At 53.9% G+C, this 22,203-nt stretch overlaps 4 protein-coding genes across 4 annotated transcripts; 2 read left to right on the top strand and 2 right to left on the bottom strand.

Moving 5' to 3' along the window:
* Window positions 1–526: 526 nt before the first annotated feature.
* Window positions 527–5,942, top strand: CSUI_004883 (fha domain-containing protein). Its single transcript, XM_068065064.1, has 5 exons — window positions 527–853; window positions 1,374–1,549; window positions 2,085–2,186; window positions 2,639–3,516; window positions 3,966–5,942. The coding sequence occupies exons 1-5, from the start codon at window positions 727–729 to the stop codon at window positions 4,102–4,104; spliced, it is 1,422 nt and encodes a 473-aa protein (XP_067922964.1). The 5' UTR covers window positions 527–726; the 3' UTR covers window positions 4,105–5,942.
* A 25-nt stretch (window positions 5,943–5,967) lies between these two features.
* CSUI_004882 (uncharacterized protein) lies at window positions 5,968–15,954 on the bottom strand. The gene is made up of 7 exons (XM_068065063.1): window positions 14,473–15,954; window positions 12,948–14,202; window positions 10,750–12,589; window positions 9,939–10,131; window positions 9,433–9,465; window positions 8,468–9,133; window positions 5,968–7,854 (listed from the first exon to the last, which is right to left on the bottom strand). Exons 1-7 carry the CDS (start codon window positions 15,283–15,285, stop codon window positions 6,448–6,450), a joined length of 6,207 nt encoding a protein of 2,068 aa, XP_067922963.1. The 5' UTR covers window positions 15,286–15,954; the 3' UTR covers window positions 5,968–6,447.
* Window positions 15,955–17,232: 1,278 nt separating this feature from the next.
* Window positions 17,233–19,874, top strand: CSUI_004881 (toxoplasma gondii family d protein; the record flags this gene model as incomplete). The annotated part of the gene is made up of 3 exons (XM_068065062.1): window positions 17,233–18,351; window positions 18,935–19,399; window positions 19,635–19,874. The coding sequence occupies exons 1-3, from the start codon at window positions 17,455–17,457 to the stop codon at window positions 19,872–19,874; spliced, it is 1,602 nt and encodes a 533-aa protein (XP_067922962.1). The 5' UTR covers window positions 17,233–17,454.
* Window positions 19,875–19,973: 99 nt separating this feature from the next.
* On the bottom strand, window positions 19,974–22,203 carry CSUI_004880 (uncharacterized protein; the record flags this gene model as incomplete). Its single annotated transcript, XM_068065061.1, has 1 exon — window positions 19,974–22,203. A coding segment is annotated over one exon (1,506 nt), but the record flags the coding sequence as incomplete, so codon positions are not given.

Raw genomic sequence — 22,203 nt, 5'->3', positions numbered from 1 at the left:
GGGGGATTTGCTTGAGTTACCTTGCTTACTCATTCGAAGCGGAGGAGTTAACAGAAAAGATTTGTTAATGATAAGATAGCTTTTCTACTGTCATCGAAAGGTTTGGTAGTGTGCGAGAGGCGTTGCCATCGCCTATTCGATCAGCGCATTCCCCCGGTTGCTTTTGTTGACCACCTCTCGGCGTTTAGCTGAGGGGCTCCGCTATCGTAAGCACGCTGTATGGAGGCAGGGAGTGGGTGACTTCAGCATTAAAATGTTCTCAAGGGACTCGACAAAACGGGGGCCCTGTAGGAGGGCTGCTAAGCACTTTATGTGTGACTATCCCTTTTTCAATATAGCCAATATCTCTTCCGAACGAGGATCCGGAAGCTGGACGGGTACGGCGGTTTTCTTTGCTTCATGAAGGAGACATCAGCAGCACCTATGAGCTTCCCCAATGTTCTTTTTTCTTTCATGGGGCTGCCAAGCATTTCGCATACGTACATCTGCCTACCTATGTTGCCTGGGTCCTTGTTCTGCTTAGTAACGTGCCTATGGTGGCTAGGCGTGGCTCAGTACCCCCGTCTTTGCCCTAGAGATCGGTAATATGCATGTAAGTGATTATATCTGTTCACAGCTCATAGAGAAGAGTCAAACTGCAGGTGGGACAAAGGAGCCGGGGGTGATTCTTGTTATTGTCAAGATGTGCTTTTTGTATGAAAGAGAAATCCGGGGGATACGATATCGATGTCGCTTGCTGGATCATCAGGCGAGTTGTGCAAGGCACCATACCCGGCATTTGTCGATGGTGGTAGAGGGAAGGTCATCGAACTTTTCGAGATCCCGAGGCCCTCTTTTCCGTATATCATTCTAGGTGAGAAGCATTTCTCAGTAGAAGTGGTTGGGTCTTGTTTCAGAAGCCGGCGGTTGCTAGTGACGCGTGACATACGTACGTACATACATACATACATATGTCTGTTTACCCGTATAAGCGACTAGCCTTTTGATTTGCATGTGAGCCGGCGGTCGTGTTACCGCGAGTGTTATCCTTGTGAACGTACGGGTCAGCAGATCGCAGTCGTGCCACTGCGGAGACTCCTTCAGACAGCAATACCTACCTTCGGTGTACGTCACCGGCGTCTACGTATCTTCTATGGCATCTTCGTTCCGAGGGTTCCCTGTTAGTGCAGCTCGGTTAAGTCTTTTCTCCTCAGCTCCGTTTTCTTCCTTTTGACTTCATGCATGTAACGGCGTTTCGGTGAAGGTCGAGCAGGGAAGGTAGTCAGCAACGGTAAGACCGATTTCGCAGACTCCATCGGCAGGAATGCAGCGGTTTCTCTTCGTTGTTCACTACTACAACTTCCAGGAATGTCTTTATGTCTTGTTTTCGACAGAGCCCCGCAGCTCACACCCTTCGTCGTCTCCTTCACCTCCTCCGCCTCCCCGGGGTCTCCACGTCGTTTCGCTGGCAACAAGGAGAGTTGCCCGTCTAGGTAGAGGTCATGAGTCTGACATCCGACTCAGTGACATCTCCGTGTCTCGATTACATGCACTCATCAAGTTCAACCAGGTGAGGTGTCTATCGAGTGCGGTTAGCTACCGCCCGCATCGACTTCTCTGTCTTGATGTCTCGATGTGTTACCTCGTATACCCTCGGATAACCGCTTATCTGTTTATCTGAAAAAGAAGAACCGCCAACCAAACTGATCTGTTCTTCTAACTTGCTTGCGCCGACGTGGGTCTACTTTCGCGCTGACGTACGTGACGCGTAAAGTGGTTTTAGTCTATGGTGAGTGCACGCGTCAGCTGCGTCTGATCCTCGTTGCTTACCTATCGATTGACTTGTTCTACATGCTTACTATCATGTGCAGGACAGGGCCGTGACTTGACATTAGCGCTGTAGAGAGGTTGTTTCTGTCTGTTCAACGTTTGTTCCTGCAGTAGGATTCCTCGATCGTTTTTCTTCATCAGCTGTCGATTCGGCTCATATGAGCAGCCCTTCAGTTGCCGGTTCACGTAGCTCGTTTTGCGTTTCCGAAAAAGGCTGTCTTTTTCCACGAGCGCACGAGTGATCTCGCTCGCGGCGTTGTGGGTTGTCGGTTCAGGGGGCCTTCTGGTTGGAAGATCAAAGAAGCAAATTTGGAACGCTTGTTGAGCTGAAGCGGCCACTGAAGCTTGAGCGTGGCGGTACAGGGGTTGCGCTGCAGGTAGGCGCCCAGGAGACTAACGAGGCTCCGCTCTGTGCACTCACAGTTGCCTTTTCTGGAGCTGGCCTCCAGTCATCAGCTGTATTGCTGTAGACACGCGAGACAGCGAATGGGGTCGGCATGCACAGTACAGTCACGAGCGTTTGTCGATCAAAGCTTTGAGAACCAGGGAGAAGAGGCGGGGGTCGTGACTGGCGCAAGTGTGATGGCATTCTAAGCCTGATTGCTCTCCTGATTTTCATTCCCTGCCGTCAACGGTTCTCCACCTCTTGGGGTTCCTGCGGCATTGACGCGCACATGGCTGGTGCGCCCCCCCCCCGAAAGCCCAGAAAGCATCCATGGTTGTCCGTGTGCGTGTCGCGCATCCTGTGTCTCAGCGGAGGCACATCGACTTAGGTGTTCCGCTAGTCCTAGGTTATCCGGGTGTTCGTGTTTCTTCTCGTTCCCTGCAGGTGGGACGTACTGTGATTTCGATAGTTGTTAAGAGACAATGGAACTTTCCCTTGCCTGTCTGCTTAAAAGGAGTCCGGTCACCTGAGAGTGACATTACCGTTTTAGAATATTCTCAGCAACAACAACAAGTGGATGCTGCAGCGGCCGCGGCTTCTGCTGCTGCCTCGGCTGCGGCGTCGGCCGCCGCCTCTGCGGCCGCTTCGGCTTCAGCTGCCGCAGCGTCAGCCGCTGTGGGCGCGGCGGCTGCTCAAGAGCAGGAACGTGGTTCAGGGCCCGAGTTGCGAGGGGGGGGGTGTGGTACTAGTCCTCGTGCGCTCTCTGCAGGACCAGAGATGACGGCTTCTGGGCCAGGTGCTGGAGATGGAGGCGCTGACACTCTCGCTGTCCATCAGTCGTCATTGCTAGTTGAACCAGGAGAGCGATCTGGTGGCTCTGGCGATGTTCAGGAGGCGGGGGGCGCGGCTCGGGTGGGGGAGGAGCAAGTTTTAGGATCCGAGGAAGGCAGAGCTGAAGGGAGATGTCAGGAGGGCAATGCGGACGTGAGACCTTCGTCGGGCGCGGAGGGCGGCGGAGCCATGCGGACGGCGTTTGCGGTGGAAGAAACAGCTGCTACAGCTGTAGCCGGCCAACAGCCAGACGGGGCGGCTGCGGTGTGTCATACTGCCCCCCCTTCGAGTGGCTCGGATCTCTTGCCTGTTATCAGGTGTACTATTGTCACGCAGGGGACGTCGTCAGTCAGCGGAGAGAACGATCGGGCCGAGCCAGAGCAAAGCAAGCGCGAAGCCGAGGCAGCGGAACCCCGGGAAGGAGAACTGGCAGCTGCCACTCGGGAAAGTGGTGTGGAGCTTGATGGCCTTCGAGGAACGAATGCGGCCGGGTGAGTCTTTGTACCCCTGTGGGAAGGTGTCGTGGGTATAGAGCCTTGAGACCGATGCGTTTGAGATGCGTAGGCGAAGCGTAGCTCTGCATGAATTTGCGACAAGTACACGGGGTCAACAGACAACGTGTTGTTTTCCATGGAGCCCAATCCTTTTTTGCCTTCCCGATGCGGTTCCTCGGGCGGACGAATCGGGATACTTGTGGAGGGACTCTGTGTGTAATACCACATCAGAGGAGAGCTAACCTGTGGAAGCGTTTCGCCTGCTCAATCTATATATAGCTGTCGTGCTGAAAGGCTATGCCGTTTCCCAGTCTGTTAAAGAGGCCCTGATGAGTCTCGTTATATCCGCAGACGCGCCGGTTTTTCGTCTTCCTCTCGGCTTCGTACGTCTGCGTATGGAAGGAACAGAACCGATGAGGCGTCTCTTCTTTTGGATGCTTCTGCAGGTCGTGCGAGGCAGTCCGATGTGGGAGTGTTGTCGAACAAACGCTTGACGATGCTCCATCTGGTACTGCCGGTGAACCTGTCTCCGCTGCTCAGCAATCAAAGAAGGAGTCGCAGAAAAAGACGCATGCCGCTAGCTAACACCCTCAGTTCAGCAGCGGGCCTGGAAAGGCCACAATGTTCGATGTTGTCTGCAACACATGCATCTAAGATGACCGGGGGCTGGTACGACCCACGAGCTGCGCATGTGTCTGTATGTGTTTGCTTTTCTCGATTCGTAGCCGGCAGCACATTTCCTGGCTGTACGTTCCTTGTCGGGTATCTCATGGTGTAGCTCGGTTTGTTTTTCATGGAGCCTTACCAGTTGGGCGTGCGTCTGTTGCTTGAGTACCAAGGTAACGGTTGAGACGCCGGTGTGGCTTGCTGCTGAGTGGTAGATAGGTGTCTTGTTGGGGAGCTGTAAAAGGAGTTTTTCCCGTCCGAAGCGCAGGGAGGCTTTCGCCGTCCGGTGTTTGGGGAGATGTAGGTGTGCCACGCAGGGTTTGGGGCTTCGGAGCTTTACGTGATCCGACATGGCTTGTATGCCCCTCCTCCCCTAGTATGCTAGGTTTGCGTTTGCTATAAGCAAGGCTTCGTGTGGGACCCTGCGAGTGTGGGGGTTAGCGTTCAGTTCAGTTCATGTAGTTCGAGGAATGGGCAACAGTAGCTACAGCAATTCGACTTCTGCTGCCTGGTTGTAGGCGAGCGACAGGCAGTCACCTGCATTGACGTACTCTTGTGTACTCTAGTGAGCGAGACGCTGTCGTATATTTCCTCTTTGTTTCGCCAGGTTATCATAACATCATGTGCACAGCCATGTATCGTTCGTTCATGGTCTGGCTTGTTTGTTCTGGCGAAGCCTGGTCTGCTGTAGTTCTAAGGGTTTCAAGAGGAGTCGCGGACACGCGGGCTACAGCACTTTTGGGGTTCGCGGGGTATACGGGGGTGGCGACAACACGAGGCAGCAGTGTGCTCGACAGTTCAAATTTGTATCGAAGAGGCTCTGACCAGCTCAGCGGAGGGACTTCAGAAGACCAGGTGTCTGTCCATATCAAATGACAGTCTGTTGTGGTGCTGGTACACCTTCTACGGAGATGTGGCTGGTCGTGTCGGGGGAGTCTTGGGAGTCACACGAGTCCACGTGCTTGCTGAAGCCTGCTGGCACCTAAGCGTCGCAAGTCGGGGCTGTAACATTGAGTTCGCTATCACGAAGCTTCGCTGCGCCGTTTTTTTTATAGAATCTCTTCGACCTGTAATTCCGTCATCTGTCCTGACAGGGGTCTTAGGGTAGGCGTGGTAGATACTGCTATCCGGCTTTTATTTCTCTCCGGCTCGCTTCGCGGTCCCGAGGCATAGTCAGCCGGCGGAGGCAGTGACTGGGAGGCCCGGTATGTAGTTTTACACTCGCAGGTGCATCGGCCTCTAGGGCAAAGTGTTTTGCACATGAGTCGTAGCTGCTGTTCGTCCGTACACGCCGCTGTGCTTTGCTGGTGCGAATGTAGATGAGTTTCGTGAAAGTCAGGTGTCTTCCAGTAGGCGGGGTAGCTACGGGTATTGCTGAGAGAAGCAAATATACTCGTCTGTGTTCTGCGACTAGGATCCAGACAACATAGTGATAACGCAAGCAGTCGTGATCCCACGGCTGCAGTACTGCTGTTAAGCGTCTTCCGAACTAGCGCTAGCCTCCAGCTCACAGAGGGAAGCAAACGGCGCACTTTTTTTCGAGCTTTCGACGCTGCGTGGGCGCGCATTCCTGCTGGGGTGATGAAACAGCTTGCACTACCGAGGCGAGACCTGGCGAAGCCCGCATTACGCGTGTCTTGTGACCTCTCTTTAAACAAACCGGAGAGCTTTTCTGCTCGCTGTGGCTATTTTCGTCTTTCCTGTTACTCTGAAGAAACTGCCATGCGCTGAGACATCCTGAGATGATTTACCGCGTCTTTTCGAGCCGCCCAAAAGTTAGCTCTCGGTGAAGCTGCGACTGGGGCGTGCATTTAGCAGCCGCTCAAATTGCGGGGTTGCTTTAAGCGAACATGACTGGACGTACGGCTGAAGATACAGAAATGGAAGCTCTCACTGACGTGGGTCATGGTTGGAGAAAAAGCAGAACACAAAGCAAACAAAGCAGCCCTCTCGTGCCACGAGGTTTGTCGCGGCCGTCACAAAGGTCGAGCTCCTGACATTAGCGTGTTCCTGGCTGCGGTTCCACTGCAGTTTCTTTCAGTGCGTGTGATTGCTGAACTGAAAGCGGAATTGCCTTCGGTCTTGCTTGGACGCCGGGTACGTGACTAGAAGCGTCCGACGCCGACGCAGAGGCAAAACTGAAGTGAGCCGCAGCTGTTGTACGAAGCGCTTCTTCGCAGACTTCCTTTCGTGCACGTATATCAAGGAGTTTTCAGACGGAGAAACAGAGGTGCAGGCGTCCTTGAGAGCAGCACTTCAACCCTAGAGCGGGATTCGTCTATGGCAGAGTGGCTGCCTGAAAGGGCTCGTGCCTGCGGCCGCTCGGCTGGCACCAGCGGCCTCACTCCCATCCAAGAGTTGTGTATGCTGTTGTAACCTGGAGGGTGTCGCGTATCGGTAGGCCACTCCTCCCTGCAGCTGCCCTTGCCGGGGCACCCTCGTCAGCTGTGCTTGTGCCTGTTGCTGACGGGATTTCATGGAGGGCACCAGGACACTACCACCCCCAGGGACCGTGTCCCTCGAGGAGCTAGATCCCTCGACCCCCAACCCTGTCGCAGCAGCTGATATTCTTGAGCTTGCTGCCGCCGGGATTTTCTCACCCGAGAGATGGAAAGCCCTGCACTTCGACATGGCATAGTGGTATGATTCGATATCGTTAGTCCTGGTTTCACCCAGACAATAACGTTGGGCAGGCCCTCGGCTGTGGGGAGAACAGGAGCGTGGTTCCGATCTGTTATGCTTTTGCCCTGGTGCTGTTCCCTTAAAGCCACCGTACGAATAATGCCCGGCCTGTCCCGTAGTCTCTGGCTGCTGCTCGTGCAGACCGCACAAAGCTGCTTGTGCTGCATCGTTGCTCATCGATAGCAAAGACCGGTGGTAGGGCGGCGCTGTAAATCCTTTGGGAACTGCAGCTGCCTTTTCCTCCATTGTTACTGATGAATGAGGCAAAGCCTCTTGTTGAGCCGATGACAAGGTGTTGTGCGCATACCCTACCACTGCAGGCAGCTGCTCCTGTACCCGTTTCAGGGTGGCCCTCATTCCCTGGAGCCTTTGCAGAGCAGCGGACTGTAGCACGACTGCACCGGGCTGAGTTTGCTTCTCTTTGTTTAAGCACGGGACCGATTGAACCGCTGGCAACGCCTGGGTGCGGGAGCCTTCTGTGCGTTCCTGACTCCCGTTTCTGTGCTCAGCTCGGGTGCGGCTGGACGCTCTCCGTTCCCGTTCCTCTCGTCTCTGTGTGGAACTGTCGCGGTCGCTTGCCCGACCCTGTACATACTGTTGTTGAATGGCATCCCTCGCTGATTGGTGCTGAAGGGGACACGGGCCCACTTGGCTCAGCACTTTAGCTAGCTGGTCATCGATGTGGACCAACTGCTGCTCGAGCTCCCGAACGCGCATGGACTGAAGGGAAAACAGATCGACCAACTGCAGCTTCTCCTTTTCGCGCTGCTGCTCTAAAGCTAGTAGACGGCTCCGATCCTTCTCAGCATCCGCTAGCTGCTGTTGCAGCTGACGAATTTGTTCGTACGAGCCAGGCGTATAGGTAGAAGGCGTCGAAGTAGGTGGCACCATCGAATTGCCTTTCACGTCAGGCGGCGCCGGCGAGGACCCTGCTGACGACGATGAGCATATTGTGAAGCTGCGGTGCTGGTCTTCCAGCAGGCGGATCTGAAAACGCAAGGCAACTCCAACCCGCATGCAGGCCTATGCGGTGAACAGTTGAGGGACCAAAAACAGGCTTTTCCTCAGTACTTAGTAAATAACCGCTTACACGCCAGCCCTCTCCATGCATTTGTCCCAGTTCGTACATATTCTCAGCACCAAACAACAAGACAGCACTGTTGTACGTGCGCCTGCCTTTTGCGAAGAACCCAGTGGCTGGACTGAAGACCTGACTCTTCAATTCTCTAGCCCCTCCACGCGATGTGTAGCTATTGTCTTCAAAAAGGCATGGACGCTTCTTCTCCTTTTCACCTCTCCTTGCGATTCAGGTTGTGTAGTAAAGTTTGTACATATGGAAGCGTGGTCTGTGAATATCCTACCACTTCTCCAGTGCGAAACCCTGCCCCATATGCGTCTGGAACGCATATTTTTGCGTTCCACACGCAGGCGTGGACGGATAAACAGGCTCTGAAGCCCGGTGACACTTATGACTTTTCAGTTAGCGCATGTCCTAACAACATCACATCATCCAGTCGCCTTCGCAGGACAACTCTAACTAAAGATCTACTTGAGTCCTTTTTGCAACAGGCAAGACCGACAAAGAGCCATGCTTACTTACCTTCTGCTGCTGACGAGTCATTTCCTGTTTAGCGTCTTGGAGTTGTCTCCTGAGATCTTCATTCTCCCGGACTGAGGACAAGGTGGCTCCGCTGCTGCCGTCAGGCCCTCCTCCTCGTGCGACCGGTTCCACCTGCTGAGGATCCGGTGTTCGGTGCAGGGCCTGTTGCTGCGTTAATGCAGCTTGCAGCCGCAGTCTCAGACTTCTATTCTCTGCCTCCTGTTGTCGAGTGACTTCATTCTGCTTTTGAAGTTGCGAAAGCAAGTCCTTGACCTCCGTTTCTTTCCTGCTGAGTTCCTGCTGATGCAGCGCTTCCTCGAGTTCCGCCTTCTTGCATAGGCTTTTATACGCAGCCGCGAGGTTCTGCGCCTGCTGCGGGCACATTTGATTCGTAGGAACAGCTTGTTTACTGGCGTTGGCCAATTTCTCTTCGTCGTACTTCTTTTGCAGATCTGACAGTTGGCTCTGGGTTTCAGCCAGCTGCCGTTCAAGGTGAGCTTTCTGTGATTCAGCAGCTTGTTGCAGTTCGACTTCTCTTGCGTTGATACGCTCTTTCAATGTGGCTTCTGATTCATCCCGAAGTTGCTGCTTCTCGGTCTCGTGCTGTTGCCGCGCTTCGTTGATCTGACTCGAAAGAATCGCGCTTTCGGATCTGGCGGCCGATAGCTAAAAGGTACACGCAACCGCAGGTAAAATGCAGCGGGCCCTGGCTGTAACCTTGTACGTATTTGTGAGACAGGAAGATAATAACCCAAGGAGATCCGGCCAAGCCCCTCAACGGTGCTATGCACCAGTGTGTATTCCAAGCGGCGAGCGACTGCAGATCGTGTTGGGCGAAACCGCCAGATGTGGAACACAAATCTCACTGCAGAAAGCAAAATGCCGCTGCACTTGGGGATATGGTGCGGGCTCTTCTTCCGTTACATGAGAGCCTTGTGCTCACGCCAGCCAGCCAAGACACTCACTTCCGATTGGAGGCGTTCTATCGTTGCGCGACTCTGCACGGAATACAACACAGCCGTTAACAAAGGCGTTTTGCTTTGGTTCTGACGTCTCTTGAAAACAGAGCCGGGTCTGCGTCTTTCGCCGTCCGATGACCCGAGATTCTAGGCACACCCGTACCCGTAGTCCTGCTGAAGTTCCATGCAGCTGGCCACACAGAAGCCAGTTAGTTCCTTGAGCGCGTCCGACAGAGCTCGTTCAGAGCCAAAAGCACGACGAAATCTGCCTTTGCGTGGGTCACTTAGTCGATACAAACCTGCGAAAACTGAAACGACGCCGAGTCTTGGCTAACAGTGAGTACCTTAGCAACCGCTGCCTTCTGCTATCCTTGGAAGGCATAAGAAACACGAATTCAGCAGTACAGCACAGTGGAAGCCTCTGGAGAACTTCAAAGTACCCGAACAACAGCTGCACACACGCGAGGCGCTGATACTCGTGAATATGCGCTCTCGAAAGGATGGGCACGCACCTGTTCCTGTTCCTTCTGAAAGGCAGCCATCCGTTCCTTAGTACGGAAGGCGCTGTTCCTCACGAGGCTCAAGAAAGCTCTCTGGAGTGTATCCCTGCGAAATCCTTCGTTTCGCTCTGTCATCCACCGAAGGACGGCTCCCAAGCGACGATTTCTACTGTAGAGTGCTTGGCGGGATGTGAGTCCGTCTCTCCTACAAATAAGAACCAAGCATTTCATATTATCTTTCGAAGCTGCTCTGTACGGATTGTAGGGTGCTTCTCTGTGCGTGTGTAGTTAAGCACTTCAGAAGAAACGGAGCGGAGAATACTTGTTCCCTGCCAGTAAGCAGGACAGCATTCACGCGTGGCACACGCTGTGCAAGAAAAGGTCCTTCATCAGCAAAGACGTCACGTTGATTGCGGGTATCGAACCACAATCTTTGCGCGTTTGCTTTTTCTTCGCATGCCGTGGATGCATCCGAAAAAAACGCTGGAAGGGTTCCATGCCGAGCGTCTACTGTGCTGACTGAGAGTTGCCTCCCAGATTACAGAGGGAAGCATCCGACTAATTGCCCGCACTTAGCCAGTCAAAACGAGCGGCTTGTTCTCAAACAAGCCAGTACTGCAGGCATCTGAAAGGAAGGGACTATACTGAGTGTGGTGGTTATAGACGCTAACGTATACTGAACTGTACGCGTGTGTTCTACTAACTTGGCTATCTCACTCCAGACACTGGAGTACTGTGATACTGTACACTTCCAGAAGGAAATAGACGAAATGTACTCGTACCGCTCATAAGAACAGCAAGTCCAGATAAGAGATCTTCTTACGTCCTGTGAGCGTCGGTAGCAAGCCTTTTCTCGAGAGAAGCAGACGAGGCGTGCTCCCGCTCAGATGTCTTTCCATGGCGCGGGGCCGTGCAAACGCTCCGTCGCCCTTCAGAACACTCTGATGACCTTGAGACAGATGACGCAGAAGAACAAACCCGTTTCCTCCATGATCTTTCCGGAAAGGCGCTGGTCCGGTTGTCACTCCCGTGTTTTTCCTCTGGTTCTGTCTGCTCGCTGCCCGCGCGGCTTGGGCAGCCCAAAGTCTCTTCCATGTCGTGTTTGGCCTGATAGTCTCCACCCTCTCGCCTACTACGAGTCGCACTCCCCCGACTTCTCTCTCCGTGTTGAGAGTCCTTCCTTATCCCAGCACAATCAGGGGCAGCACCTTCGGGTATACTTGAAACATCCCTTCCCGGACGAGAGGAGCGCCCGTGACGCCGACACGAGTGTTTCTCAAATTCCAAACCGATCGGATAATCAGACAAGCGTTCCTCTATCCGCACCATATACTGGCGTAGATGTAGCATCATGGCTCGTAGCTCTTTCTCGGTGGTCTCAGATTTGGAGTCCAGCTCGCCCGCCCCAGTTTCCTCGCCGCACCCCGCACCAGTGGCTGTCTCTTCATGCTCTCCCTCTTTCGTCCTCGATTCGAGGCTGCTCTCCTCAGCGTGCTTCCCTAGGATGTTTGCAGTACATGTGACGTCATTTCTCTTGTCTAGTTCTCCCTCTCGGGTCTCGTCCCTGTGGCTTTGCTCCCGGTGGGCTGAATTTCTTACAGCGGGCGTGAGTTTCGAACCAGAAGACAAAGGCGGTGCCTCCGGTCCGTGGACAGAAGAATCAGGGGGGGGAGCAGGTCCCAGCGGAGCAAAGGAGGGAGGGAACCGCGAGTTCAGACTTCTATCAGCAGCGAGCGCAAGGAGCCCACTACCGACGTCTGGGCTGTCCTCCCTCTTTCTTGCAGAACTTTCAGAGCAAGTTTCCTGTCTCTGCACAGAAGACTCTCTTCCGCCCGCGCCTTCCTCCCCTCCCCAAGCGCTTCCCGCAGTTGTTGTCAGGGCTGTCGGCACCTCGATGTCAATCCCTTCTGCGGAATGCTGCATGCCTATCCCCTGGGATTCCGCACTCTGTCCCAAAAGCGAAGAAGCATGATGAGGTTCCTCTGAATGAAGATTAGCGATAGCACAAGGGTCCGGTTTCTGAGGCCCTAGAGTCCTCTCCTTTTCTCCGGTTGCGTCGGTATGATCTTTGGGGAAGTCGTGCACCATTCCTGTTGTTGGAGCACTGGCGCATTCAGTCGGGGTACTGCTATCAGTTTGGACTGGTAGAGAGTTAGGTTCAAAGAAGCTTGTCCCTGCTACGGAAGCTCCCGGGTCAAATACAGGAGCAGCCCTCTCCTCGACTGAAGATCTATATGTTTCTCCGTACGTTTCCACAGGTGCACACAATTGATCTGAAGCCGATTCGTCGGTCTTCTGTTGAGGATGATCTAGCGTGTAACCTTGTATCATCTGCGATGGTTCTCTGGGGAGCTGAGGACGTTCTTGGGGTCTCTGCCTCATCGTTTGTCCATTTTGTTCCTGCAGTAGAATCCGCTGTTGCTGCTTCAATTGTCGCCGCTGAAGAATTTGCTGCGCCTGATTCATAAGGAAATCCATACGCTTGATACTGCTCGTCAATGTCGTTTTCCGACAGCTTTCAGCAAGGGTGAAGTTGCTACGACTGCAACAGCAGCTCGACTCTCCCCCGCCGTCACTCGACCAGCCTGTCCCGCCGGAAGCTCCCGCCCCCATAGCAGCCTCACCTTCGTGTCCCACATCGACGGTCCCGTTTCTCTGCCCACCTAAGAAAAGCAAACAGGACAACAGATGCCACCCATGTCGCTCAGGATATCCACGGCAATCGTTTTACGTAAGCGAATGAAAAGTGACTAGTGCCACAAGTCTCTAAGATAATTTTGCAGAAATCTCGCGTCTCCACCATATAGCTGTGGGACAGGAAGAGAACAACCTACGCCACGAGTTTTAACCCGAGGTAGAGAATATCGCGTGCCGAGTCGGTGACAGTCTCCAGGTCCTGTGACTGAGGTCTTTTCGAAGAAAGGTCTATAATTCAGATCTGCACTTCGAATCCTAACAAGAACCTTCCCATGTCAACAGCTGCAACAATTCGCTTAGAGTGAGATCCACAATGCTTCTCACCTGCTTCTCGCCCAAGTCCTAGAGTCGAGCAGAGTACTTTCCCTGTTCCGGAGACGAGGTTTGGACTCGACGCGGGGCTCTGAGCCCTTCCTTTCACCGAAACGCTGTCGTCCGGAAAGATATCCTCTCCTTCGCTACATATGCTCTCCCCCGGAACGCTCCCCGAGTCGAGAGTCCTCTCCAAGAACGGATTTCGCGCTTGACTTCGGGTCCGCCCCAATAAATGTGTATCAGGCAGCGTCCGTGCACGGCGCGCACCTGTGCAGTCTTCATTCATTGCCGACTCGGGAGAATACCTTCGCGAAAGCCTAGTGCCGTAAGTCGTCGCTCCAGATGATCGACGTGAGAGACTGTTTGTGAACGCACTCCCTCTACATGCATCGGAAGATGCGGCGGGAGAGGCTTGTCGCTGAGCAGCAGGGTCGTCTCTGTGCTCCGCATAGTTCGGAGTCTCTACATCGGCGTCCCCTGACAAGATGCCATAGCTCTTATTCCCGTGCACGGCCGGTCTCACTTGGGCGACCGCTTCAGGCAGCGTTCCTTCCCGCTCATACACGCTGGCTGTCGAGGGTTCACGTGGAGCCGCGGGCTCCTCCGGGACAGGAACACGCTGCGTGGGTGCAGACACAACAGATACTGCTTCAGCGAGCATGACAGAGTCAGTGGCTTGACCAGGCGTCCCCGCTATAAACTTCAGCGGGCACTTGGGAGCAGTCAAAGATTTCGATGTGGACAGGGCAACGACAGAAGTAGCACCTCGGGACTTAGACAGAGAACTCAGATGTAAGAGGGAGGAAGACAGGGGCCGGTTCTGCTTGCTGAGATCACGGAGAGTGGGTGTTAGGAAGGAGAAGTTTCCCGCGCAAGCCCTGCCGGAAGTTGCATGGGCAAGGAGCTTGCGTTGTTGTTGCTGAGAGTGAAGAAGAAACAGCTGATGAGCAGTGGAAGAAGAGAGGGAAGAGGACGACGCTCGCAGAGAGAAAATGATGACGTTGCACCGATTGGCGCCACGGGCGCTGCTGTGTAGAGCTGCACGGAACACATTCATCAGTTCGTCAACGGAAGACCAGGATGGCGGAAGAAGGGGAGAGGACAGAGTCAGCCGATATTTTGCCTCCGTGGGGCCGAGGTCCAGCTCCGAGAGAGGAATATGAGTCTCAGCAAGCGCTGCGGTACACGAGGAGGGGAGAATCATGCCCCCAGACGGAGCAGTGGGGATGTCGGCAATATCTCGATGGAACTGTAGTGTCAAAACCTGAGAAAGAGATCGAAAAAAGCACGCGCAATCCATCGGATGAAAGCGAAGCCGACTAGAGAGGAGAGAAAGAAACCTCAGGGGGTGAAACGCGGGTGTGAGAGAGCCTTAGGCAAGAGAAAAAACTTTGTAGGCGTCTTTCCCGAGAGTGTATTGCCTGTGGCCGGCGGGCCACAGTCTCTAGTCGGCCAAGGACTTGAAGTCAGTACTAATTGTACTACGCGCGCGCCCGTACAGACGCCATTGTTGTAACAGAAATGCTACACTTACCTGGACGGCTCTCCCGGGCGTGCCGCGGTTCGGTTGATCTTCGTCCCATTGTCTGTGCTGCAGTTGTCGTGTCTGAATAATAACTTCCTCTAGCACCAGTGGGCCCCACCCACTTTTCTGAATTAGAACCTCCTCCTTCCAGGTCATTCTTCTCTTCCCACGTTTCGCGGAGTGACATGGCTGCACAGAATTTTCTTCTTCGGGCGCCCCGTCATACACAGGAGAGAAGCTGACGACAGAACACAGAATTGCTGGAGTTCCTTGAAAGGACAGATCGCCCCGCCACCTTGTTGGACCGGTTACCACAATGCGGACTGCATAGCTACTCTCCGCTCCGCTATAACTAGTGCCTTGTGGTTCCGGATTCACATCATCCTTGACGGGAGAACTCGGATCCTGGCGTGAGGGGGGCGAAGCCTCATTGAGTCTGTGTGTGAAAGGAGAAGAGAGGACACTAGTCGAGTCAGACTCTGGTCCTGGCGGGTGCTCTGCTGGGGCGCAGTTTTCAGTCGAAAGTCGGTCTAAAGCAATACAATGGGAAGACGAGAACGGACCCGTGCCCTCAGTTATTTCTTCGGGTGCAGGCTCATGCATTACTGTGGCGGTGACCGGCTGCGAACGAGCGTTGCGAAAGGAGGTACCATGTGCCACCAGAGCATGCTGAGGAGAAAGAATCAAGTTATACTCTTCTTCGTCATCTCCCGCTCCGCCTTCTTGAGCGCCGGCCTTCGCAGCATACTTGTCTTTGTCGCCGGCAGCGCCTCCGGAGTAGGAAGCCGGGCGTGCAGTGACTTCGTGGCTGGAAAACTCCATAGTCACAGAAACTGCGGAGTAGAGTCACAATAAACTGTATATTCCCAAGCAAACCCTGCTGTGGAAGTGAGGTCCGCGCCAGGCATCGGACAACCGGTTCCTGATGCGCGGAGAAGTCGTTACGCCGTTGGAGGCAAAGAGCAGTTGAGGCGGCACGGGGCTGGCGCACAGGCCGCATGCGTATGCTGAAGCGAACGAACCACTTGCGGCCCCAACGTCCCCACAAAACCCACAAGAAATGCACTTTCAGTTTTGTAAATCATACTCAACAGCCAAAACAAAAATAAAAGATGCTCTGCAGAGTAAACAGGACGGCCTCTTGCCGGCGTCACGTCTTGAGACGTGGCGGGACGCAAACCCCTCTCGCGGGAAATCTGGAAGCCATACAATCAGTTAGTTACTCTGCTGAAATCACTCGGCAAACAAGCTTTACAACATGACGGAAACACCGCAGGTGACGTAAGCAAACAAAGCCTTTCAGCTAGAAGTGAAACAACCTTGTTGAGTGCGGCAGCCCAGAAGACACGGCACGGGCTGTGTAAGACACGCCCGTACAACGAGCTAGCTGCTTGGGAAGTTTCTGCCCCACGGGTTAAGGTTTGGGACTGGCACGATGGGAAACACTACAAAGCAGAACTGGACAATATGCCCTCACACTCCGAGACTTTCTTTGCAGCTGGGGTATTGCGCGTAGATTGTCTTTCAGGTACCGGTCACGCGACTTTGAGCGGCAAAGGTAGAGGAACACCTTTCCGCAACCATACGAGGTAGTCAACACGGGATCACTTCATCCCACGCTGTACTGTCCCCGGTCTACGAGCCCGATGGCGTTGCCGTCCAGCTTCTCTCGCGCCGTCGAAAGTAACCTGGCAGCATGCAGCATCCCAGTACACGAGAGAAACCGGGCGAGAGGGACCACTCCAATGAAGTTTCCTTCGGGGCAAAAGCAGCCTTTGAACTGCATACAGTTTAGGTGTTCAGCTACTTCTTACCAGTTGCGGAACGCTACTGGGTGCGAACGATGAACTGAGATTTCATCAGCAGGCTCCTGTAGAGCGGTGGACAAAAAAGCGAGCCAGCGTCTGCTTCCCCCGGCTCTGCATACGTTTCAGAGACCGGTACGAGCACAGCTTCAAGATGCAACGGGCTTGACCCGGTCCTAGTCCACTCCAGGATCCCGCCGGAGGTGACCAGTGTGGTTCAGTCTGTCCGGAGTCCTTTGTTGGGACAGAAGAAAAAGACGATCTTAGACTCCAGTCATTGCCCCGGCCCTGCATCCCTCATGGGGTAGCCTGAAGAATGTATCGCGTTCCTACGCTTTCCTGACCCGGTGTCCGTTAGAGTCCCGCGCGCAACACACTTGATCCCTCAGAAGCCAACTGGGGCCACCTATATATCCTGGAACTTATGGAAGGTTTGCTTCAATGAGTGGGCAAAAACATCACAGCTTCTGTTCTGGGAGCAAAGTGGGCCATGTGGGCACTGTTCCTCCTGCGAGCCGGCTATGCTCGGGGCACGGCGACCGTCTCTCTCTAAGTGACCGCGTGCCCGCCTTGCTTTCTGGGTCGCAGTGACTCCAAGAAGATACTGCCATTTCCACCACGCCATTTTTCCTTCATGTGTTTGTTCGTCCTGGTTTGATAAATACGTCTCTCATAGTAGTGACCGTGTGCCTGCCGTGTTTCCTGGGTTGCAGCGGCTTCACGGAGAAACTGCCAGACCACCACGTTTTTTTTATCGTGCTTGTTCCTCCTTGTTTGATCATCTAAGGAGCGTGGCCTCTCCTGCGGCGGCAGCGACCTACAGTTCAGTGCCGCCGGCAGTACAATGTTCCCACAGCTGAAGAGCCACACGCATCCTTATCACGCCCCGTAGCCGAGTGGCTAAATGTTTGTCCTGTCCCTGTTCACCATGCCATGCTACGGGATACCTCCTGCGGCTTTAGCGTTTTCACTAATCATTTTCCGCACGATATCGGGCGCCCCTGCAGGACCCCACTCAGACGGTTTTCTTCACGTAGACAAAGCCCGCGGCGTGCAGAAGCATCCGCATACGGAGCTTGACCAGATTCCTTCCGCGGACGTCGCAGCACTGCTGCCGAGAATACTCGTCGCACCCAAGCCTGGGCCACTTCTCAAACTCGACAGAAAAAAGAAGGAAACGGGAAAGATGCGGGAGGACTGGTACTCGCCACCACCATCATCTGCGAAGGAAATACCCTCTGACGAGGGCGTGAGGGAGATTGCTGAGACGAGGCGCACCTGCGCGATGGTGCCGCAGTCAGTCGAGAGAGTGTGTTCAAAGAGAATTATCAAGCAGAAGTCATATGCTTGCCCCTCAGACTTCTTTCCCGAGGTCTGCACCGAAACAGAGGAGATCCGCATGGTCGATTGCCCTAAACTAGTAAAGAAAGAGATTGATTACGACTGCCCCAAAATGACGCTTAGCAAACTGTGTTACAAAATACCGCGCACAGTTACCACCATTTGCAAGAGGAAGACATCAAAATTCGTTAAAAAGGCCTGTCCAAAGCAATCCCAGGAGTTAGTTTGTCGTACAAAAAGTGTCCAAGTTCCTGACACCTGCTTTGAGAATATGCCACGAGACGTGCCTTATTCCTGTGAAAAGGCTCAGACCCGGCTGGAGTGTGACATTGATTTTCGAGTCGACACAGGATTATGCACCCGAGAGAGAACCGTACCTATAACCTACGAGTACGAGGACGCAGTAACCGAGCGCAGATGCAGGACTATCAAGAAACCAATCAAAAAGACTTGCTCGAAGGAGGTCGTTGTGGATGAATCTTTTTCGTGCTCGAGGAAGGTGCTGAAGCCTAAGTGCGTCCAAGTCCCAGAGATAAGGGAGAAGATGTGTCTTGAGACAAAAATGAAGAAGGAATCTTACCCTTGCCAAGAAGTTAGAATGCAACAAGTGGCTAGCAAGTGCAGCCGACTGACATCAGATCGTGACAGATCTTCCTTATGTCGCAATCAGGACGAGAACTGCAACGTGATGCGGAAGGACACTTCGTCCCTTGAAATGTACCCGTGTGAAAAGACGGTGCCGGTAAGCTCAAGAAAACAGCTTCGGTGCAACGCTACCTATTGAGTTTGTGAGCGGAGTGTGCTCTTTTCCAGCTGCGGTCATGGGACGCTAGGACCAAGCAGGCTGCTAACCACTCCAAGTTTTAACGGCAGTCAGGAGATCTGAAACGCTTGGAAGTCCAATCTAGCTTGCTATCCACTCGCCCAGTGATCCACGACCTTTGTGCCTAGCCCCACGGCTTAAGGCGAGTGACCCAGGTCTGTGAAACGGGAACTCGCCCGGGGCGTATCATCAGCTGCAGTCCAACACGGAAAGCTAACAACTTGAAGACGCTTCAGGGCCCGCTGCATGGGCCTTTAGGGATCGCCGAGGTGCAGTAGCGACTAGCCATATTCCACGCAGACACTGATGGTGGAGCATGGTAACCGCAATGGGACTACTGTTACTCCGCATCAGTTGTGGTAGCCACACGGTGCCGAGCTGATGTGTTTGATCCATCAAAGCAGGAGGCAGCTGAGTGCCCTGAGCTTCACGTGAATACAGGGACCGCGAAAGGCTACGTGTACACAGACTGGGACAGCAGCTTATGCTTTGCTGTTGTCAGGTCGCCGTACCGTCCGTTTGCACACGGGAAATCCCTTTCGAGGCGTCTTCTCCTTGTAGCGAGACAAAGCTTGTTGAGAAGTGCCAGGTGACAGAAGAAAGTGTTCAGGATACTTGTGTGAGGCAGGTTAGCCGACAACAAGAGTATCCATGTACAGATATTGTTGATGCAGAGGAATGCGACGACGTGGTGAAGAAGACAATGAGAACAGGGCTTCTGCGGACTGACATCAAGATTGAACAGTACGCATGCGAGAAGCCAGTGTCCGCAGAAAAGTGTACCGAAATACTCGAGCTCTCCCCAAGTACCTGTATCGCATCTGTGATGAAGACCGTGAAGCGAGACTGCACTCGCGACACGCTAGCCGAAGTGTGTGAAATCGTCGAAAGAACCGTGGAGGGCACTTGCGTGGAAGAGGAGATCGTTGACGAGGAGTACCTCTGCCCACGGCTGGAGTTCGAGGAGGTGAGTCTGCCGAACCATGAACCGGTTTTCTGACGTGTTGCTGACCGCTTTGAGCAACCGCCAGCCTGGTTGCAGACTTGCATACACGGCCCCCCGGCCCGGGCACTTAACAAATCAGTGTCACCCGATCTAGACGCCAGAAGGGGAGGGAGGGGAGAGTGACCCACAAAGCAAGTATGCCCATAATCCTGACTGCTTACAACTCCGCTGTACTACTACATGTCTTTACTCGCAGAAGTGCCGCACCGTGCAACAATGGGAAATGGGGAGGTGCACGGAGACGGTCGAAGAAGAAGTGCCAGGGAAGTGTAGTGAGACTGTGCCGGTTCTCAGCTGCAAGCCATCTGATACGCCAGTTGACAAGACTTGCTTCCAAGAAGACGAGGAAGAGATTTCATTCCCGTGCTACGACTTGGAATACAAGGAGGAGTGTCAGGATTTTTTATTGACCAGCAACAAGGCGGACGTACAATAAAAGCAACTGCGGTTTGCATGCCCGTGGAAAAATTTGTGTGTCATCTTGTTTTAACCGGCGAACAATGTTCGTATCCGTCGCTCGAGCTCGACGCAACTCTGCAACAATGAATAAGCCTAACAAAGTCTTTTGCTGCGGGTCGGCATGGCATCTTGTGCTCCAACCGGACCTGGCTACGAGACCGTATCTGCGTCCCTGACCTTTTGGTTCGTGGCAACAGGGGCAGTTACGGGTGGTTGGGTACGTGCAAGCCGTACGAATGGACGCGCAACCCACAAGCGGCGACTTTCGTGTTTGGCACACCAACGAGAGTACCATTCACGCACCTAACACAAAGCTTCAGCACGAGGCCAACCTAAAACCTTCAGTAAACGAAAGGGGCAATAAATTTCACACTACAGCACATGGCACCAGAATTGTTTTTCTCCTAGAACCCATGTGAACTAGAACGCATACAAGGTCTGCTGCCCCACAAAAGAAACAGAGATGCAGACCCCGGAGCAACGGCGGAACATCAAATAGTACATGTCGGTGATCCAGTGACATTGCACGAAAAGAAGCCGACACAGGCCTCGCGTTACAAATAGTTCACCCACGGCTCCGACACTCCCCTAGCCGAGATGCAACAACGGAGACAACAATCACAGCGGTACCAACGGCACCCTGCTTATGTGGGATGAAGATCTCACCCCTGCCTCGGTGCACGAAGTAAACAATCGCGAACAAATGACCAACAGGATCGATTGTTGAGCCGCCCTCCCCCCTCCCCTTGCAGTCTCTGAGTTGTCCGACCGCGCTGCCGCGTTCCTTGCAGTGCCATCGTTATTCCGTGGGGGCGGTCTTCGCCTCAGGTGCTGGCTTCGGAACGAGGCCCGGTTTCGGGAGCGCCTTCGTAGGTATTGCGCTAAGAGACTTTTTAGCCAGCAGCGGTTTCGGCGTTGTCCCAGCGTCCTCCTTCTCTTCTCCCTTCGAGCTCATCGACTTAAGGTTTATGTTTTCGAGAGACTTCTTGATGCCTAGCGGCAACTTGTCCGCCATTTTTTCTAGAGATTTCCGACTCTGGAGCAGTTTCGGTCCCCCGTTCTGTGGCGCGTCCTTCGTTTCTGATTTTTCCGGACTGGACGACGGTGATTCCGGTTTTGGCGGAGGCATTTTCTCCAGTGACTTTTTCGGTAGGAGTGGTACCTGGCCTTCGTCTTGCTTTGCCTCAGTAGCGCCTGGGGCTTTGGCTGGGGGAAGTTTCTCAAATGACTTCCTTGCAAGCACACTCGTCACTGTCTCTTTGGCTATCCCTGGAGCGGGTTTAGGTACAGCGACCTTCTTCATTACAAGCGCCTTGGGTGTCGCTTTGGCTTCCGATGCTGGAGCAGAGTTTTCGGATTCAGGCACCTTGTCCGCCTTTGACGAATCCTGTCCTGCAACAGCTTCAGGCAAAGATTTGGGTGAAGCCGCCTTCTCCAGAGCCTTCTTTGGAATAGGGACCTCAGCGTTTTCTTTCACCGGCGTCCCAGTTGTCGTTGATTCTTGGGCCTTCTCGCCTGTGGCAGCCTTCGAAGGTGGACTGAGGTTGATATTCTCTAGAGACTTCTTGATTCCCAGGGGCAATTTTGACGCCATGTTTTCCAAAGACTTCCGACTCTGAATAAGCTTTGGACCGGCCTTGGAGCCAACACCGTCGGTTTTACCTGCCTCTGATGCAGCCTTTGTCGGGGGCGCCTTGTCAAGGGAAGTCTTTGCAAGGGGAACTTCAGGCGCTGTTTTCGGTTCCAGGGGCGCTTTCGACTTTGGCTCCAGTTTCAGATCGTCCTTCGACACTTCTTCCGGGGCCGAGGCAGGTGCGGCTGCGGCCTGGCTAATTGCGTTTAAGGATCCTCCTGGTTTCTCCAGGGCATTCCTCTCCGCCTCCTTTTCGATGACCTCCGGCTTCGTCTGCGATGCAGCTGCACCAAATATGCTATAGAACAAGTCAGAAATGCTAGTCGACATGCTGCGCTCCTTTTTCATCTCCGCTGCGTCCCCTTTTGCCTCTATTTCCTTCTCATCGGATTTTGCCTCAGCAGTGTTGTGCTCTACACCTGGCTGAAGAGAACTTGATCCACCTTCGCCACCTACCGACCCCTGCTTCACTAACGCGTCAGCTGCCTTCGCTAGTCCGGGAGCCTTCGCCTCACCCGCAGCCTTCCCATCCACCGAATCGCGCTTCGCTAACCCGTCAGCTGCCTTCGCCTCCAGCACACCCTTCGGTGCAATCTTGGGCACCACCGCCTTCACTAGGCCAGGAGCCTTCGCCTCACCCGCAGCCTTCCCATCCACCGAATCCTGCTTCGCC

This window comes from Cystoisospora suis (genome assembly GCF_002600585.1).
Source record: "Cystoisospora suis strain Wien I chromosome Unknown contig_2335, whole genome shotgun sequence".
NCBI classification, from domain to species: domain Eukaryota; phylum Apicomplexa; class Conoidasida; order Eucoccidiorida; family Sarcocystidae; genus Cystoisospora; species Cystoisospora suis.
This window is presented reverse-complemented; position numbering and strand designations above follow the sequence as displayed.

Bases quoted from the DNA above. Each gene is read 5' to 3' on its own strand.
- CSUI_004883 (XM_068065064.1), top strand. From the start codon at position 727: ATGTCGCTTGCTGGATCATCAGGCGAGTTGTGCAAGGCACCATACCCG. The intron at 854-1,373 runs GTGAGAAGCATT...TGTTTTCGACAG, and splicing joins TTTTCCGTATATCATTCTAG to AGCCCCGCAGCTCACACCCT. The intron at 2,187-2,638 runs GTAGGCGCCCAG...CGTTCCCTGCAG, and splicing joins GTACAGGGGTTGCGCTGCAG to GTGGGACGTACTGTGATTTC.
- CSUI_004882 (XM_068065063.1), bottom strand. From the start codon at position 15,285: ATGGAGTTTTCCAGCCACGAAGTCACTGCACGCCCGGCTTCCTACTCC. The intron at 9,466-9,938 runs GTGCGTGCCCAT...TATTCCGTGCAG, and splicing joins TTCAGAAGGAACAGGAACAG to AGTCGCGCAACGATAGAACG. The intron at 7,855-8,467 runs GTAAGTAAGCAT...TTGCGTTTTCAG, and splicing joins TGACTCGTCAGCAGCAGAAG to ATCCGCCTGCTGGAAGACCA.